Source organism: Coregonus lavaretus (assembly GCF_964263955.1).
Source record: "Coregonus lavaretus genome assembly, chromosome: 4".
Lineage (NCBI taxonomy): Eukaryota > Metazoa > Chordata > Actinopteri > Salmoniformes > Salmonidae > Coregonus > Coregonus lavaretus.
Genome location: NC_139991.1, coordinates 43,411,892 through 43,431,508, shown reverse-complemented (window position 1 = coordinate 43,431,508; position 19,617 = coordinate 43,411,892). Strand labels below are relative to the sequence as shown.

At 43.0% G+C, this 19,617-nt stretch overlaps 2 protein-coding genes across 3 annotated transcripts; one reads left to right on the top strand and one right to left on the bottom strand.

Annotated features, from left to right (window-relative positions):
* Positions 1-621: 621 nt before the first annotated feature.
* On the bottom strand, positions 622-5,384 carry zmat5 (zinc finger, matrin-type 5). Of its 2 annotated transcripts, none has more exons than XM_084160035.1 (6): positions 5,040-5,384; positions 3,984-4,160; positions 2,189-2,251; positions 2,020-2,100; positions 1,600-1,708; positions 622-1,439 (listed from the first exon to the last, which is right to left on the bottom strand). In XM_084160035.1, exons 2-6 carry the CDS (start codon positions 4,108-4,110, stop codon positions 1,289-1,291), a joined length of 531 nt encoding a protein of 176 aa, XP_084016161.1. In that variant the 5' UTR covers positions 4,111-4,160; positions 5,040-5,384; the 3' UTR covers positions 622-1,288. The 2 variants fall into 2 exon arrangements, with proteins under 2 accessions (XP_084016161.1, XP_084016160.1); XM_084160034.1 differs by having other exon boundaries at positions 5,210-5,384.
* A 1,735-nt stretch (positions 5,385-7,119) lies between these two features.
* On the top strand, positions 7,120-10,687 carry LOC311128075 (cytochrome b-c1 complex subunit 9-like). Its single transcript, XM_084160033.1, has 2 exons — positions 7,120-7,285; positions 10,546-10,687. Exons 1-2 carry the CDS (start codon positions 7,145-7,147, stop codon positions 10,591-10,593), a joined length of 189 nt encoding a protein of 62 aa, XP_084016159.1. The 5' UTR covers positions 7,120-7,144; the 3' UTR covers positions 10,594-10,687.
* The last annotated feature ends 8,930 nt before the right edge of the window (positions 10,688-19,617 follow it).

Genomic DNA, 19,617 nt, shown 5'->3' with positions numbered 1-19,617 from the left:
CCCCTATTGTTATCACAAATGAAACAGGGGAAATAACAATACGTCTATTTAAAACACTATTTTATTACCAGAAGATCAAAAAATTACAACAATTTTGTTACAAAAGTGGCCAGCCATCCTTGGTACATGGCCAACATCATTGGTGAGGTAATCTCTCGTGGACAGACTACATAAATGGTATCGTAGATCTGTCATGACACGGGATGCGTGAGACAACGAGCAGCATTAGTTCCAATGCTTTGGACAAATCTCGATTTTCTCATCTTTCGAATTACATAAGGGGAGGAGACATTTGGCCCATAGACTTGCCTGTAACTCAGAGATGGGGTGGAGCTCTTTGTTCCGGTTCCGATCCTTCTCCCTCTTCTCTTAACCAGTTTGGACCCAGGTAAAGCTGTATGCCATCCATTAGAAATAAATCAACCAATATGGACAAACCACTTTCCCATCACATAGAATATGTGGAGGGAAGCAAATCACAGCATTTTTCAAAATATATCATGGTTGCCACTGCTGTTCTGCTGCTTTCCTGAGGCTATAACTTAAAAGGCATTAGAACATCACATTCTGTAAATGTCTAATTCATTTTCTTCAATACAAGGACCTACTCAACAAAATGTCTGCATGCACGTAACAACTCAATTTTAATGTGGTCCGTAATGAAGAAACTCAATTAAAATGTGAAGATTATCAATTCACTCACTTCTATCAAGTAAAGTTTGAGCCCTAATAGAAATTAATGATCAGTTCTTGCATTACCACATAAAACTTAGAGCAATAAATTATGAACCAGCTTTAAAGCCCCCATGTATCCTTTTTAATTTTTAAATCACTGTATGTGTAATAAATCACTCTGTGTTTATTTCATTAAAACATTTTACATTATTTATTTCCCTGAGCCTCCTTTTGCCATTGAAATGCTCAGTCTGCTCGTGTGGGTGGGTTGATACAAATTTTAATATATTAACATACACAGCCCTGATTGGCGGATAGGATCATCTAGACTCTAGAGCCTACCATGCTTACGCCTTCAAAGTAGGACGATACATATGCAAATAAAAGATGACTGGTCATTGGTCAGAATAATCAGATCAGTTTGTGATGTCATGATCTGGGCCAAAAACTCCATCCCACCTGAACAGGTTGAAATTCCAGATTTTTTTTTTTCAAGCAGCTCTTACACAAAAAGGGCACAATTATAATTTTCACAATTTCAGGTTATTTCGACCTCATAGTGTGGAAATGCCATTAAAAAACCCAGAAAAATCCTGTTAACTGCACTGCCCCTTTAACCCCATTCAGTTCTGACTTTGACTTTCCAACCACCAGGGGGAGGGGGCAGAAGGGAGGGAGGGAGGTCAGGAATGGTGAGGAAATGTTGAGGTATGTCATTCTCTGGTTGATTCTCTTCATCCTCCTCATCTTCCTCTTTCAGAACACTGTAGAGAGTAAACTAAAGTAAAATACTTTTAGGAAAAAGTATATTTTCGTACTAACTGTATCAAATCTGGCTCTGTGCAAGCGTAAATAACATATTTTAGCACTAACATGCACTGTATGTATGTACTGACAGCCTTTGACCATTAATTCATACTGTACCTTCCACTGCTGAGGGCGGCTCTCTTCTTCTCTCTCCTGGTGAGCCACTCCTCTATGCTCCGCTCAGGGGACGCTCTGTGCTCCGGGTCCTCTCTGCTCCTTCTTTCATCTAGAGATTAGACTACACCTCTTAATATGGATCTCATTAACACAATCACCATGGTAACTTTGAATTCTGAGTGAAATGAGTAAAGATGATTAATACTAGATTTCATTTAACCACCTAAATTAAATGGCATTGTGTGTTCATAATTGAAACACCAGAGTAACTTGCCACAATAGTGATGGAAAATTGTACTTCTTAAAAATGTTATCATCATGCAAGGTGTGAGTAAAACGACAGCATTGCTCATTAACTAACTCTCTCCATATGAGGAACATCTCCATGGCAGACAGTGCCATCTTGTGGAAACAACTCACCTTCAATCTGCATTCTTAGGTTCTCCATGTCCCTCTCTGACATGTGAGAGAACCTGCAGTTGTTGCCAAACACACACTGGCCTGATGCAAAGGACAAAAAATAAGCATTACACACTGATAGTTGTAAGGGTCTTTCATGAAACGTTAATTGTATCTTTGTTGTCTTTACCTGTCTGAAGAAACTTCCTGCAGGGTTTCTTAGTTTGTTCATCATACAGGATGGCTGCTGCATCTGTGATGAGAGAAGAGGTGTCATATTGTCTACACACCAGAATCTACAGCCTGTTACAACAAGTATCTGTCAGATGTTGCCAGAAGATACCAACCCTACCATTACACTTGTTTACACTAAGCTGCACAAGGGTTGGAATACAATCATGACTACATTAAGACACCGTGCAGCCGGCGTGAGACATGGGTCGGAAAACATACAGTAGCCACAGCAGCCATTTTGGAATGGCAGTATCAGCCAATTAGCTCCTTTGTTGCTCAACGTGACATGCCATTCCATAATGGCTGCTGTGGCTACTGCTAGCTAGCATGAGGACGGAATGGGCAGTTTTCCAGGAAAACTGGCAGTAAGTATTTCAATCTTCTCGATGGAGCGGTGTGGATAAAGGTACAATTTGGAGTACAGTGGCATATCCCATCCCTGCATTGAGGTATGTTTTCCGACCCCAGTGCAGCTCAGTGTAAACAAGCGTAATGGTAGGATTGGTATCTTCCGGCAACTGTCAGATAACAATCGACTGCAATTTCATTTAGAAAAGGACATGAACTGAAATGTATTTGATCACATCATTCTGAATTGAACCCCAACCATCTCTTTATGCTGTTATTTTGTTTAATTATGTTACATGTCTTCTAATTGGTTACTGTGTCAAACCTTTAAGCCCTGATCTGATGAAGGCTGATACCAAGTCAAAACATGTTGGCGTTGGTCCTGCTATTTTTAAACATGTCTACTGAAATGCCAAGTAAATAAAGCCTTTTAAATGAAGAAGTGCCTTCATTCGTTCTAAAAGAGTGCAAGATAATTATTTTTTCTAAATTTTTAGTTTACTAAGTGGTGGCCATCATCCCCATTGGTTTCCATAGAGTGCCCTTTTTCAAAGTGCACCTTATACCAAGTCTCCATTTTTAGAGTTACAAATTAATGATATGTACCCACTGATTCTTGAAGAATATAACTTATAAATGCCTCATGAGCTTAGTTTAACTGTCAGAATGCAAAACATAAGCTTGTTTTACTCCAATGTTTGTAAACAAAGTAAATGTAAACAAACACTGTATAGCCTAAAAACATGGTTTAAACAATAATTCTGATATTATCAATGGTCAGTCCCTGTCCTTGCATCTAAAGCTCTGTCTATGAATTTGGGAGTGATTAATTTTCTCATTTACATTTACGTCATTTAGCAGACGCTCTTATCCAGAGCGACTTACAAATAGGTGCATTCACCTTATAGCCAGTGGGATAACCACTTTACACATTTTTATTTTTAAGGGGGGGGGGGGGGGGGTAGAAGGATTACTTTATCCTATCCCAGGTATTCCTTAAAGAGGTGGGGTTTCAAATTTCTCCAGCCCCATCCATCACATTTTTACAGAAACAGTGGCTTTGTTATTGTTTTAACTGCTGATTGGCCCTTTAAGAGCACCAGGCAGCAAAAAAAATGTGTTCTGACCCCCAAACCATGTTGGACTAATGGTGCATTCAAGACAACTGGGAACTCCCCCCCCCCCCCCCCCAAAAAAAAAAATCAGACTGGGAAAAATATATTTTTACGGTCATCCAACTCGGAATTACAAGTCATAAACACAGGCATCATCCTAGATCTCTGACTTCTCTGACCTGAAGATCACTTACGTAAAGATTTCTCCCAGTATGATCAAATTTTTCTGTTGTTGTTCTCAGTTGTCTTCAATGCACCATGAAACTTTTGGGAAATGAAATGACTTACCCCTGAAATTGTCAAACCAGGCCTTTTTAGATCTGTGGTGTTGAACGCCATACAGGTGTTTTTTCCTGTTGTGCATGTTGTCCTGAAAGGACCGGTCACAGTAGTCGCAGTAATACCGCTTCCCCATGGTTGAGAATCTGGTCTTCACTTCAGTCAGCTGTAGGTACCCTCACATCTCTGAAACAAAACACACAATGATTTGCAACAACGACCACCACAATATAGGCCTAATCAAAGTGCCAAAACCTTGAGGTGCTTACCATAAAATTCAACTTCAACTTACTGAGCCGGTGGGTAGGACAGTTAGTCATTTAAACTGAGGGAATTTGAGTCAAAATATATAAAGCTACTTATTATTAAACAGACTTTCCAAACGTGGGTCTGTTGTAGACCCAAGTCCTCTGCTTGCCTCATGTCAAATAAAAGACCCCCACAAGTTATTCCTTTTTTGTCAACATATGGCGCACATACAGGACTTTTATTTTGACATGAGGTAAGCGGAGAAGAAATGAGTCTACAACAGACCCACGTTTGGAAAGTCTTCAATAATGTTATTCCTTTACATATTTTGACTCAAATTCCTCCGTGTTAATGACCAACCGTCATGACCACCGGCACAGTACGTTTGTGTAAGTAAAGTTATATTTAACTTCTGAGGCGTATTCATTACGCCGATTCTGTTGCAAAACGTTTCTTAAACGGAAGCTTCCGTTTGGTTCTTAAACGATAAACGGTTTCCGAAATGAATACGCCCCAGGCTTCCTACGCTACGGACTGTTTTTGTGCAACTCAATGCCAATCCAAAAGGGACCAACGTTGTAGTGTAAACACACCAGCGTTGCTAATAGCAAATCAAATGTTATTGGTCACATGCGCCGAATACAACAGGTGCAGACATTACAGTGAAATGCTTACTTACAGCCCTTAACCAACAGTGCATTTATTTTTAACAAAAAAAGTAAAAATAAAACAACAACAAAAAAAAGTGTTGAGAAAAAAAGAGCAGAAATAAATAAATCAATTTAAAAAATAAAATAAAAACCTTACTCTACACACCTGATTATATAGGCTACTAATCCCGCAACCACCTGCTCATCAGGAATTTGATTATTTGAAGCAGGGCTGGAGAGAGCTGCCTGCAGACCCTCTCACTCCAGCCAGGAGGGGAAGGAACAGAAGCTACCGCAACCCTTGTCTTTTAGTATAAAGAAATAAGCAATACGAACCCTTTTATGTGAGAATTTAAAGACACTCCACGGGACACTCAGTAAAAGCTGTCAGCCAACGTTACATTTAAGGAAATTGTTTATCTTTAAACTGTTAAATTGTTGTGATTTCGACCAAAGATTCTTCGACGAGAATTCGTTTGTCAGCGACACTAAAAACGTACTTCCGGGTCACGATATGTCGAAATATTTCAAAATAAAAGTCCCAAACGTAATACTAGACAAGTTTCATTAAGCTGTATTTATTCATGATGTATGTTTAAACATTAATAAGGATTCATATTTGTTCATATTTAAGTGACATTTGCATTAAATTAGGGTTTTACAACACGTTCCAATGTCAAATAAATGCCCCCAATGCAAATGCATGATATATTAGTTTATAGAGAAAAAACGATTATTTTTGCTGAGATAAAAGTGAGGTGGGGAGAACTCGCAGTCCGAATTTGGCCCAGCAGGTGATTTTATTTGACCTCCCAAGTTTTATTGTTGTACATAAAAGACTGTAAAAACACCAGAAAATCAGCTCCAAGTAATTTATATTTTGGAAATATGTTTGAAAGTATTCCCAACAATAATAGAGAGATACAGTATATGTGATCGTATACAAATGTAAGCAACGTTTGAAAGTATGTTTTAGTAAAATATGATATATGTTTGTGCTTCTTGCGGTCAATTTAAAATCTACACATTATTTGTAATTACGTTCCGGTCCCCTGACCATCTGCTCAAGAAAAAATTGGCACGCAGTTGAATGTAGTTGATTATCCGTGCTATATAAACTCGTTTTAGTCAAGATCACTTCATGACTCAAAATGCAAGCCGAGCACAATTCCTAAAAATGATAGGCTATTAACATTGACTGGAAATAAATTTGTTTCATTAATTTGCCTATTTTCATATATAATAAGATTTCCGATTTTCTCCATGTAGGCCTGTCCCTTATTATAAATAACGTTGTGTCCCTTATATTTAAAAACTCGAGTCTCAAGCTAGGCTATATGATAACACTGGTAATAGGTCAGTTGTTGTAGCCTATTACTTACGAGGCACAAATTGAAAAAACTTTATTTTTCTTTTTTTCACTGGACTGATAGTCATGTCTCATTGGCAGGAGGGAGAGTGCGAGTCGAAGTGGATAAGCATTTCATGCTTTTTAAAAGTGTTCAATAAAAACAGCTTTGTAGTTCTGATCATTGTCTCTGAATGTACTGAAACGGTCCTTAAGGCCCTCGATTAGATCAATGCAATCAGTGATTGATATAGACAGGGACTGGAGGACCTTCATGGCGAAATGACTGATATCAAATTACTTTGCAAATTCTACAACATCCTCTTCCAGACACGGTCTCTTGAAAACATAGAACAGTGAGCTTTGTTTGGACATTTTCCTTGTTTTTGCTAACCAAGTTGGCTAGTGAGTCTTAGCTAGCTAGCTAACGTGAGTAGCCTACACATTGTAGCCTAGCTATTGTTTAATGCACATGGGATTAGTGCGAAGTGACACGTGCCAGAACCCGCCCATTATTTTATTATGTAAGATGTCCTTGAGTGTCCTGAAAGGCATCTGCCAAATAAAATGTATTATTATTATTATTGCCAATATACACTGAGTGTTAGGCCGGAGATACATGTTTTTTGTCAGTATATCCATAATATTTGCTACAGGTTGGAGTCCTCTCTGTAGCCTGTTTGTTATCTCTCCATCTTTAGGTACTCCGCAGTTTGTTATACTTATATTTGTTAGACAAGTATTTATAGTTTTTAATCTTCAAGACAATGTATTATTTTAGATCGTCAGAATTTTGTTTTAGAATTTCCTTTGTCGCACAAGGATGTGACTCACAGGTTTACAACTTAATTTCACATCATACACACTTCCGTTTACGTTGTTCTGACGTAATTTCCTCCTTTCTCTAATCACCATCAGCCAACATGTCGCTTGCGAAAGGTGTCTACAATTTGCTCTTCAGGAGAACATCTACTTTTGCCATTACCATCATGGTCGGGGCAGTGTTCTTTGAACGAATGTTTGACCAAGGAGGAGATGCCATATTCGAGCAATTGAATCGGGGGGTAAGTCTATTGACAGATCTTCCCGTAGTCTCCTTTGCCTGACCTTGCTTAGGACAAACAACCGCCAGTGGTTTGCGAAGCCCAAATAAAAAAAAGTGTGTTTTACGCGCGTGAACACACTGGAACATACTGTATACTAAATACTTAATGAGTATATACTACATACTCTATTAGTTAATTTTAGTATACTGTAAACGAACGGTATCCTTTCAGTTGAGCGTACTAGCGCTTCGCCTGTCTACCGGAAGTTGATGCTGTTGCTATGCAACCTCTTGCTAGCTTGTTAGCATAAATTACTAGTTAGACATTTTACCAATTCGAGTGTCGTTAAATTAAATCTGGAGTGCAAGAGTGCGCCCTGGGCGTTCGTAAATCCAGAACGTTGTCAGATTGTCCGTTTGTAAATTCAGAGCGTACACTGCTGGACGCTCTGGCGGAGGAGTAGGGTTGATCTGAGCGTTCTGATCTCACAACGGCAGTCAAGCACCAAAGCTAACTGGCTAGCTTGCTAGTTACTTCCAGACACAAATGAGACAGAACACTTACCATTTTAATCGCCCTAGCAGAGCTGGTTAGGCTGTTTTCATGTTATCAAGAACGTTGGTGACTGTAACTGTGCAGCTGGCAACAATTTAATTACGCTTTTTTGCCGACATTTACTGACACCGGCCATATTCAACTTGTGTTGAGCGTTGTGTTGAGCGTAAATTCATCAGTTATTTCTTCAAATCTGAAAACCTTGAAGCCACGCCCATCTTCTGTAGAATTGCATTATTTACATTTTTGTCATTTAGCAGACGCTCTTATCCAGTGCGACTTACAGTTAGTGAGTGCATACATCTTTTTTATTTTTCATACTGGCCCCCCGTGGGAATCGAACCCACAACCCTGGCGTTGCAAACGCCATGCTCTACCAACTGAACTACATCCCTGCCGGCCATTCCCTCCCCTACCCTGGACAACGCTGGGCCAATTGTGCGCTGCCCCATGGGTCTCCCGGTCGCGGCCGGCCAAGACAGAGCCTGGATTTGACCAGGATCTCTAGTGGCACAGCTACTTAGACCACTGCGCCACTCGGGGGCCCTAAAAGCACGGAAATGGTGTCTCGCATACTAACTATATCCATACTATGACCAATAAGCATACTATACACTCAGTTTACATCACAAATAGTACGGTTAGTGAGGTTAGTATGAGTATTCGAACACAGCTAAAGAGAACAGACGGGCCAGGGGCGTCATAGGGCGTCAAATTAGAAAGTCAATTTCTCGTGTCTGAGAGGATACATTGGCAGAAAATACGTTTTGTGTTGATTAATAATAATAATAATACAGCCAGTGCCAATAATACATATTTGAAAACAATAACTTCATGCCTACCTTTTGATTTAGATCACAGACATCTATCCTTGGCAGACTTATGTTCCATCCCTGCAGTACAGTTGATAACCATTGCTATAAATGGCAAAAATCCAATCTTACTCAAACATATCACTTTTTGGTTTATATCTCTGTACTGGTACAGATCTACTACTCACATCCCTCCCCCTTGAACCATCTTCCTCAACTTTCTTCACTGACAACTTCTGCACTACTATAACCCTGGAAACCATAACCTGCCTCTCTTGCACCTGACTTTTCTGATCCCCAGCCCCATGGGCACCCCTACAATTAACACATACCACTACTTTCCCCAATGCTACATATTCCCTTGTCTCATGCCCTTCTGAACACTTCTCACACCTAGGAACATCCCGCCTACACACTGCTGCCACATACCCATAAGCTTGACACTTGTAACAATGTAATGTATTCAGCACAAAAGCTCGTACAGTATAACTTATATATCCAAACATCACTTTGTCGGGCCAAGACTCAACATCACAACTCAAAAGATCAGACAATGACTCTTCTGTTTCTCCACTCACGCCACCCTGTCTGCATCTCACCAAACAACGAGCATCACAAACACCGGGAATCTTCACCTTCAGTTGGTCAGCTTTCACATTTACCGCTACCCCAGTAATCACTCCTTTCAATGGCACCCTTTTCTTGAGAGCAAAACAATTCACACCTCTTGCCCCCATTCGTTTAACACGGAGCGCCTGCTCCCTCTGACCAGCAGAAACACAAACAATTATAACAAGACCACTTCTGGTTACCCTCACCGATTCCACAGCACCCAACTCTGTTTTCACCCACCCTGAAACCACAAATGGATCAGCCACAAAGCAAGGGTCCACTTTTTCCAAAGACTTCACTCCTACTGTCAGACTAATCTTTATCCTGACCCTCGGTGCAAGCCTAGGGCTCCAAGAACTTCACCACAGTTACCACCTCCGATACTTTGCCCTCATTCACTTCCATTTCTCCTCCTGTCTTCAACTCACTCTGCTTACACTTTCTACCATTCTTCTTTAACAAACCATCTCCCCTTTTCCCGCCATTTTTAACCGACTCAAGCTCACCCTCTTCCTCCCTCTCTCTTAGACCTCATCTGCCTCTCTTTCCCTCCATTCCTCCTCCGTATTCCAAGTATAAGTCTCCTTATGATAATACTGCACTTCTCCTGACATACATCTTGTTCTTTGTCAAAGGACGCCATTTAACCGGCTGTCACAATCTCTGTATAATCAGCACGAACCCCTCGGGATGTAGTGCTCAACAGTGCATCCCACTTGTAAATCAGCTGCTTCGTCTTGATGTTCTTCTTTATTAATAGCTAGCGCGACCACAACACTGTCAGGCAGACATAGCTAACGTTAGTAGCTAACGTGATCTGATCAAACTTGCCAGCAACTTTTAACCAAAACGTTACTAAACTAATTTTAGCTAGAAGTTGATAGATAGTCGTTTTTGTGGCTGACAGGATTCTTAAGTTAGCTAATTTAGCTTGCCTATGGTGCCTCCGTAGGACATTAGGTGCGTTAAGAGGAACCCACAACCATAATTCACAAGGTCTACACATAGCGAACATAACAAATACAACTGTTTATTATGGATTCTTATGACAATTTAGTTGGCATATGCTAAGCAATATGTGAATTGATGCTATCTACTCTCGTGCGCAAATTTTGACACTTGACGGCGTCTGTGTGATTTCTGCTTTAGCTAGCTAGTTGGCTTGTCAGTAGTTACTGCTTAGCTAGCTATGCCTATGTCCATTAACTTATTTGTTCAGCTAAATTCTCTTCATATTTAGGATACAGCATAAGTCGTTATACGTGTAATCCAACTTTCAATGTTGTGTTTGGTTCGTAGAAACTCTGGAAACACATTAAACACCAATACGAAAACGAGGAGGAATAGAAGTGGGCCTATGTTGCGGCAGAAAGGATGCCAACGCCACACTTCAATTTCCATTCCTGAGTCGATCTTCGTGGACCATCACCTGCATTGACATTGATCTGTCACTACGAGGCTGACTGCTGGCTATCAGAAATCCATGGCATGGGAGTTTTAAAAAGACTGGTCAGAACATCGTGGAAGTATTTCCTATCAACTTTACCTCACATACTGTCACTGTCATGCTCTCCTGTCCCTCACCATTTGTAAATGTACTGATACGTTAAAACTGTTAATAAATGAAACATAAACCTATATGCATGTTTTGATTTGTAGAATCAGATATGTAGCTAACTAGCCATCAACTGTACTTGACATTAGTCTCTTGAGATAATATTGCGCCCTAAGTTACCCCACCACGTCTACTATTTTAGTATTAGCATTGCATTGTAGAAGATAACGAGATGTCTATCTAATCACTTTAGGACAGTGCTGTAGAGTTCTGTCGTGTATATTGTTTTGCATTACACAGCAATAACTTGGGACTGTGTGGCAGTAATATTTGGGTACTAGTATTTTTATTTATTGATTAGGATCCCATAACTGGCAATGAGACCTGAATAGGTATGATGTGTATGACTATGGACTTATTGAATAGTGTTATTTATGGATGTTGAGAAAAGCACTCAAATGTCATAAATAGCACCTATCCACAAGTCAAAGCTCAAGTCCAACACAGGTCAAAGGTCAACAGCACTAGGTTTATCCTTCAGTCAGTCAGTCCCAGAAGAAACACAGGCCTATTCTCAATTAGATTTGCTCAACTCCTGCGTCCTCGCTCCTCTGTCCTCTCTGTTTGAACAGGTAAAAGGTCATCGAGGTGAGGTGGCGAGAAGAGGGAAAGTGGACAAATGCCCTTGTATGAAATGACTCCTCCAATTGCGTGTCATCAGGCAAATGACGTTTACAGGGTGGAATCCCAAAATAAATGTTTAAAGTGATCAAAACAAATGTATCTAGTCGTGCAATACATTTTTATAAATTAAGGGATAAGTAGCATATTGTTTTTAAATGTTTGCATGCGCTTCTCCTTTGAGAAAACAATAGCTGATTCAAAGGGGGTAGGATGCACTTGTGGACTCAGGTAATATATATTTGTGCTTCCTTGCCAGAAGGAGGCTATCGATTAATGGAGGACCATGGGAGATTCTTGTTTGGGAACAAGACCATCCTCTCGCCTCTGTCCTCTCCTCTGTGACCCGGAAATCGATAAGTTGTCGAGGAATGTGTCAATTTGTTAGTAGGCAAACGGAAGAGTGTCCTCTCCTCCTCGATAGCCATCTTTCATCGAGGTTACTCGTGTATCCTACCGCAGAAAAGTTTTAAAATCTTCCAAACCCACTTTGAATCAGCTTTTGTTTTGTCAGAGGAGAAAAGCATGCACACGTTTAAAAACAATATGCTACTTATTGTTTTATCTATAAAATGTCTTGCACAACTAACTTAATTTGTTTGGAGCGCTTTACACATTTATTTAGGATCCACCCCTGTAAACATTTGCCTAATGATGCGCAAGTGGAGTAGGACCATCTCGTTTCAAGCGAGTGCATTTCCAGCCGCTTTCACTCTCCTCGCCGACTCTCCTCGATTAACTTTGACCTTTTTCAAAAGGATTCGAGAGAGGCATGAGGTGTGCAAATCTAGTTAATAAAAGGCCCATCTTCCGAATTGATTCACTCCTCGACCACTTATCGTTTTCCAGGTCATGGAGGAGAGCGGACTGAGGACAGACTTAGGCAAAACGAGAGAACCCTAAACGGTTATTTACCAGAAGATAGCTGTTGGTAGCCCCTCACTCAGAAGGCACTGCTGTCCTTGGTTTCCCTCACCGTGAGAAGTGGTCTATGGTCACAGGTGTGACAGCCAGGTCCTGCTCTGTTGGGTAACACACAGCCTCTGCCGCGTCCCCAACAACCGGATGTTCCGGTTTTCAGGGGAAATGGAAAGAGAGCCTTTGAAGCGACTTTTTGGATGTTATCAAGGTGACACTCAATCTTAACTTCTCCTCCACATTTACTGGATTGGTTGAACAGTGCAGAAGAGAACCTCCCGACAGTTAAAAAAAACCCCGTCAAGACCAGTATGTAGGGGATATATACCGATTATTTTTATTTTATAAACAAAACAGTTTCAATGATTTTACTGAGTTACAGTTCATATAAGGAAATCAGTCAATTGAAATAAATTCATTAGGCCATAATCTATGGATTTCACATGATTGGGTAGGGGCGCAGCCATGGGTGGGCGTTGGAGGGCAAAGGCCCACCCACTGGGGAGCCAGGCCCAGCCAATCAGATTGAGTTTTTCCCCATAAAAGGGCTTTATTACCTACAGAAATACTCTTCAGTTTCATCAGCTGTCCGGGTGGCTGGTCTCAGACGATTCCGCAGGTGAAGAAGGCGGATGTGGAGGTCCTGGGCTGGCGTAGTGACACATGGTCTGTGGTTGTGAGGCCGGTTGAATGTACTGCCAAATTCTCTCAAACGACGTTGGAGGCGGTTTATGGTAGAGAAATTAACATTCATTTCTCTGGCAACAGCTCTGGTGGACATTCCTGCCGTCAGCATGCCAATTGCGCGCTCCCTCAACTTGACACATCTGTGGCATTGTGTTGTGTGACAAAACTGCATATTTTAGTGACCTTTTATTGTCCCCAGCACAAGGTGCATCTGTGTAATGATCATGCTGTTTAATCAGCTTCTAGATGTGCCACCCCTGTCAGGTGGATGGATTATCTTGGCAAAGGATAATGAGAAGCTTTTTGTGCGTATGGAACATTTCTGGAATCTTTTTTTCCCGCTCATGAAACATGGGACCAACATTTTACATGTTGCGTTTTTATAATTTTGTTCATGATAGTTTCAGGCGTTTCTTTTACACCTGCTATAGTAGATAACACAAGGAAGACCGTGTCCAGCAGATGGAGCCATTCCCTCTTTTTGTAGAGTCCATCCAGCATCCATCTATTTTTATACATGTCCTGTTTATGTAATGCTTTATCTCCCACATCCAAGGTCGGTACAACCCAATGATTTATATATACACTAGTGCCTCCATCTTGGCACTCCCCCACCATCGTAAAAACTAGTTTGGAAGCTATAGAAATGCATTTATAAATGTCTACATTTGCCACATTTAATCAATTACAGACACCTTAATGCATACTTTTAAATTATATTTAGTGAGCTAAACATACAAATGAAAAATTTAAAAACATTTTCCGTAAAAGTATCATTTATTTTGCGATGACTAATGTTGATGTCCCCACTACAATAAATAAATACTTATGCATGTAATTCTGTCCTTGAAACATTACTTTGAAGTACTGTAGAATTCCATTCATTCCTATGGAGTACTGCTCTTATTGGGGAGTGCCAATATGGCCGACATGTGGCTTCACAGCCTCTCAATGTCCAATGCATAGCATCAGCAATCCAGGGTTTATATACATAATTGGTACAACCCAGATGTTTTGACACATTTTTCTATAGTATAAACCTGTCATAACACCTGCATGGACAGTTTGAAATGAATGCTATACAGCCAGATTGCGGATTCTGGTAAAGTATAATCTCTGGGGGTAGATATAGATCATGAGCAATTTTATTGCGGATGTTGTGATTGTGTCCAAAGAATAACAGATGAGTTCAAGAAGACTAGAATGTGGTCATGACAGACAATTCAATCGTATGTTAGCAGAACAAGTATGTTAGCATGGAAAGATGGAGCCAGTTTTGGTACTGCCTGCAGAGATGAGACAACATGTGCTTTGGCCTACATGTGTCACGCTCTGGCTCCGGGACTGTGTATTTTGAGCCAGGGTGTGTTCATTTGGTTGTGTTGTATTTGGTTGTGTTTCATTGTTTGGTCGTGTGACTCCCAATCAGTGGTAACGAGTGTCAGCTGTCGGCTCGTTATCTCTGATTGGGAGCCATATTTAAACTGTCAGTGTTCACCTTAGTGTGGTGGGTTTTTGTTCTATGTTCAGTCGTTGTCACTGAGGACTTCATGATCGTGTATTGTTTTGTATTTTCGTGTATTACATTAAAATCAATATGTTCGCTACCAACGCTGCGCTTTGGTCCTCCTCTCTCGTAGACGATCGTGACAGAAAAACCCACCAAGATGGGACCAAGCAGCGTGTCCAGGAGCCGTCGCCAGGGAGATCCCTCACAGATCTCCTTCGCCTCCTGGACTGGGTCAAGCCGAGTGAGGAGGAGAAGGGCTTGACACTATGGCAGAAGGGCGAGAGGCTGGCGAGGGATATGGAGACCTGGTCCACGGGTAGGAGAGACGCCCCGAAAATTTTTAGGGGGGGGCTCACGACGTCGGACCAGCGGGAGGCCGCGATAGAGCGGTCCAGTGGGTTGCCGGAGAAGGCCGCCGGGTTACGGGGGCCACTGGTCGAAGAGGGGATGGAGGAAGTAGAGGCACGGCGAGAGGTACTGGCGTGTGTTGCCAGTCCGGTCCGGCCCGTTCCAGATCCCGGTGTAGGACCAGTGGTGTGTGTCCCCAGTACAGTCCGGCCCATCCAAGCTTCCCGCACCAAGCCAGTGGTGTGCGTCGTCAGTCCGGCACGGCCCGTGCCTGCTCTCCGCATCAAGCCTGTGGTGCGTCTCGTCAGCCCGGCTCTGCCCGTTCCTGCTCTCCGCACCAGGTCTGTGGTGCACGTCGCCAGCCCAGTCCGGCCCATTCCTGCCACTCGTACCAAGTCAAGGGTGCGAGTCGTCAGCCGGATTCAGCCCATTCCTGCTACTCGCACCAAGCCAAGGGTGCGAGTCGTCAGCCGGATTCAGCCCATTCCTGCTACTCGCACCAAGCCAAGGGTGCGAGTCGTCAGCCGGATTCAGCCCATTCCTGCTACTCGCACCAAGCCAAGGGTGCGAGTCGTCAGCCGGATTCAGCCCATTCCTGCTACTCGCACCAAGCCAAGGGTGCGAGTCGTCAGCCGGATTCAGCCCATTCCTGCTACTCGCACCAAGCCAGGGATGCGAGTCTTCAGCCTGGTGAGGCCTGTTCCGGCTCCACGCACCATGCAAAGGGTGCGTATCGTCTGCCAGGTCCGGTCCATTCCTGCCTCACGCACCAAGCCAAGGGTGCGCGTCGGCAGTCCTGATCCAGCTAGCTGGGTCAGATCGGACTGGGGGCACTACGGGGGGATTGTAGTAGGGTGGTGGTCAAGCCCGGAGCCGGAGCCGCCTCCGAGGAGCAATACCCACCCAGCCCTTCCCTATTTGGGGTGTAGGCGCGGTCGGAGTCCGCGCCTTTAGGGGGGGGTACTGTCACGCTCTGGCTCCGGGACTGTGTATTTTGAGCCAGGGTGTGTTCATTTGGTTGTGTTGTATTTGGTTGTGTTTCATTGTTTGGTCGTGTGACTCCCAATCAGTGGTAACGAGTGTCAGCTGTCGGCTCGTTATCTCTGATTGGGAGCCATATTTAAACTGTCAGTGTTCACCTTAGTGTGGTGGGTTTTTGTTCTATGTTCAGTCGTTGTCACTGAGGACTTCATGATCGTGTTTTGTTTTGTATTTTCGTGTATTACATTAAAATCAATATGTTCGCTACCAACGCTGCGCTTTGGTCCTCCTCTCTCGTAGACGATCGTGACAACATGTTGACGATGAAAGCAGCCTTTTCCAGGAAGTTGATTGACACCTTTATTTGAGTGACTCCAATATGACCATGTGACTGATAAAAAGTTCTTACACAACATAAAGTAAATTTCCTCTTTGATGAGTCACATCATAACACTGGGTCTGGCTATGATCCTGTCTGTTCATTTTGGGTCGCCTGTGTTGGTTTTCAATTATGACATTTCATGATGTCTGTACATTCCATTCCTGTTTCAGGGAACAGAGAAAATAAAAAGATCATGGTGTAGCATTGCCTACACAGAAGGTCCCCAATGTCCCGTTCATACCACAGTGACTAGACACTCGCAAACATGTAGTCATGCCCATAGAAAAGTCCTGCCATTTGCTTGCAGTGTTATATACAGTACTTTTGGAGCCATGTACAGTGGGGGAAAAAAGTATTTAGTCAGCCACCAATTGTGCAAGTTCTCCCACTTAAAAAGATGAGAGAGGCCTGTAATTTTCATCATAGGTACACGTCAACTATGACAGACAAAATGAGAAAAAAAAATCCAGAAAATCACATTGTAGGATTTTTTATGAATTTATTTGCAAATTATGGTGGAAAACAAGTATTTGGTCAATAACAAAAGTTTCTCAATACTTTGTTATATACCCTTTGTTGGAAATGACACAGGTCAAACGTTTTCTGTAAGTCTTCACAAGGTTTTCACACACTGTTGCTGGTATTTTGGCCCATTCCTCCATGCAGATCTCCTCTAGAGCAGTGATGTTTTGGGGCTGTCGCTGGGCAACACAGACTTTCAACTCCCTCCAAAGATTTTCTATGGGGTTGAGATCTGGAGACTGGCTAGGCCACTCCAGGACCTTGAAATGCTTCTTACGAAGCCACTCCTTCGTTGCCCGGGCGGTGTGTTTGGGATCATTGTCATGCTGAAAGACCCTCTCTGCAGGTCATTCACTAGGTCCCCCCGTGTGGTTCTGGGATTTTTGCTCACCGTTCTTGTGATCATTTTGACCCCACGGGGTGAGATCTTGCGTGGAGCCCCAGATCGAGGGAGATTATCAGTGGTCTTGTATGTCTTCCATTTCCTAATAATTGCTCCCACAGTTGATTTCTTCAAACCAAGCTGCTTACCTATTGCAGATTCAGTCTTCCCAGCCTGGTGCAGGTCTACAATTTTGTTTCTGGTGTCCTTTGACAGCTCTTTGGTCTTGGCCATAGTGGAGTTTGGAGTGTGACTGTTTGAGGTTGTGGACAGGTGACTTTTATACTGATAACAAGTTCAAACAGGTGCCATTAATACAGGTAACGAGCGGAGGACAGAGGAGCCTCTTAAAGAAGAAGTTACAGGTCTGTGAGAGCCAGAAATCTTGCTTGTTTGTAGGTGACCAAATACTTATTTTCCACCATAATTTGCAAATAAATTCATTAAAAATCCTACATTGTGATTTTCTGGAATTTTTTTTCTCAATTTGTCTGTCATAGTTGACGTGTACCTATGATGAAAATTACAGGCCTCTCTCATCTTTTTAAGTGGGAGAACTTGCACAATTGGTGGCATGTTAAATGTGCAACCAGAGGAAAAAAAACTCTAGACCACCTTTACTCCACACACAGAGACGCATACAAAGCTCTCCCTCGCCCTCCATTTGGCAAATCTGACCATAACTCTATTCTCCTGATTCCTGCTTATAAGCAAAAACTAAAGCAGGAAGCACCAGTGACTCGGTTAATAAAAAAGTGGTCAGATGACGCAGATGCTAAGTTACAGGACTGTTTTGCTAGCACAGACTGGAAAATGTTCCGGGATTCTTCAGACAGCATTGAGGAGTACACCACATCAGTCACTGGCTTCATCAATAAGTGCATCGATGATGTCGTCCCCACAGTGACCGTACGTACATACCCCAACCAGAAGCCATGGATTACAGGAAACATCCGCACTGAGCTAAAGGGTAGAGCTTCCGCTTTCAAGGAACGGGACTCTAACCCGGACGCTTATAAGAAATCCCGCTATGACCTCCGACGAACCATCAAACAGGCAAAGAGTCAATATAGGACTAAGATTGAATCGTACTACACTGGCTCTGACGCTCGTCGGATGTGGCAGGGCTTGAAAACTATTACAGACTACAAAGGGAAGCACAGCCGCGAGCTGCCCAGTGACAGAAGCCTACCAGACGAGCTAAACCACTTCTATGCTCGCTTCGAGGCAAGCAACACTGAAGCATGCATGAGAGCACCAGCTGTTCCGGATGACTATGTGATCACGCTCTCCGTAGCCGATGTGAGTAAGACTTTTAAGCAGGTCAACATTCACAAGGCCGCAGGGCCAGACGGATTACCAGGACGTGTACTCCGAGCATGTGCTGACCAACTGGCAAGTGTCTTCACTGATATTTTCAACATGTCCCTGACTGAGTCTGTAATACCAACATGTTTCAAGCAGACCACCATAGTCCCCGTGCCCAAGGACTCTAAGATAACCTGCCTAAATGACTACCGACCCGTAGCACTGACGTCTGTAGCCATGAAGTGCTTTGAAAGGCTGGTCATGGCTCACATCAACAGCATTATCCCAGAAACCCTAGACCCACTCCAATTTGCATACCGCCCCAACAGATCCACAGATTATGCAATCTCTATTGCACTCCACACTGCCCTTTCCCACCTGGACAAGAGGAACACCTACGTGAGAATGCTATTCATTGACTACAGCTCAGCATTCAACACCATAGTGCCCTCTAAGCTCATCACTAAGCTAAGGATCCTGGGACTAAACACCTCCCTCTGCAACTGGATCCTGGACTTCCTGACGGGCCGCCCCCAGGTGGTAAGGGTAGGTAACAACACATCTGCCACACTGATCCTCAACACGGGGGCCCCTCAGGGGTGCGTGCTCAGTCCCCTCCTGTACTCTCTGTTCACCCATGACTGCATGGCCAGGCACGACTCCAACACCATCATTAAGTTTGCCGACGACACAACAGTGGTAGGCCTGATCACCGATAACGATGAGACAGCCTATAGGGAGGAGGTCAGAGACCTGGCCGTGTGGTGCCAGGACAACAACCTCTCCCTCAACGTGACCAAGACAAAGGAGATGATTGTGGACTACAAGAAAAAAAAGAGGACTGAGCACGCCCCCATTCTCATCGACGGGGCTGTAGTGGAACAGGTTGAGAGCTTCAAGTTCCTTGGTGTCCACATCACCAACGAACTATCATGGTCCAAACACACCAAGACAGTCGTGAAGAGGGCACGACAAAGCCTATTCCCCCTCAGGAGACTGAAAAGATTTGGCATGGGTCCTCAGATCCTCAAAAAATTCTACAGCTGCACCATCGAGAGCATCCTGACTGGTTGCATCACCGCCTGGTATGGCAACTG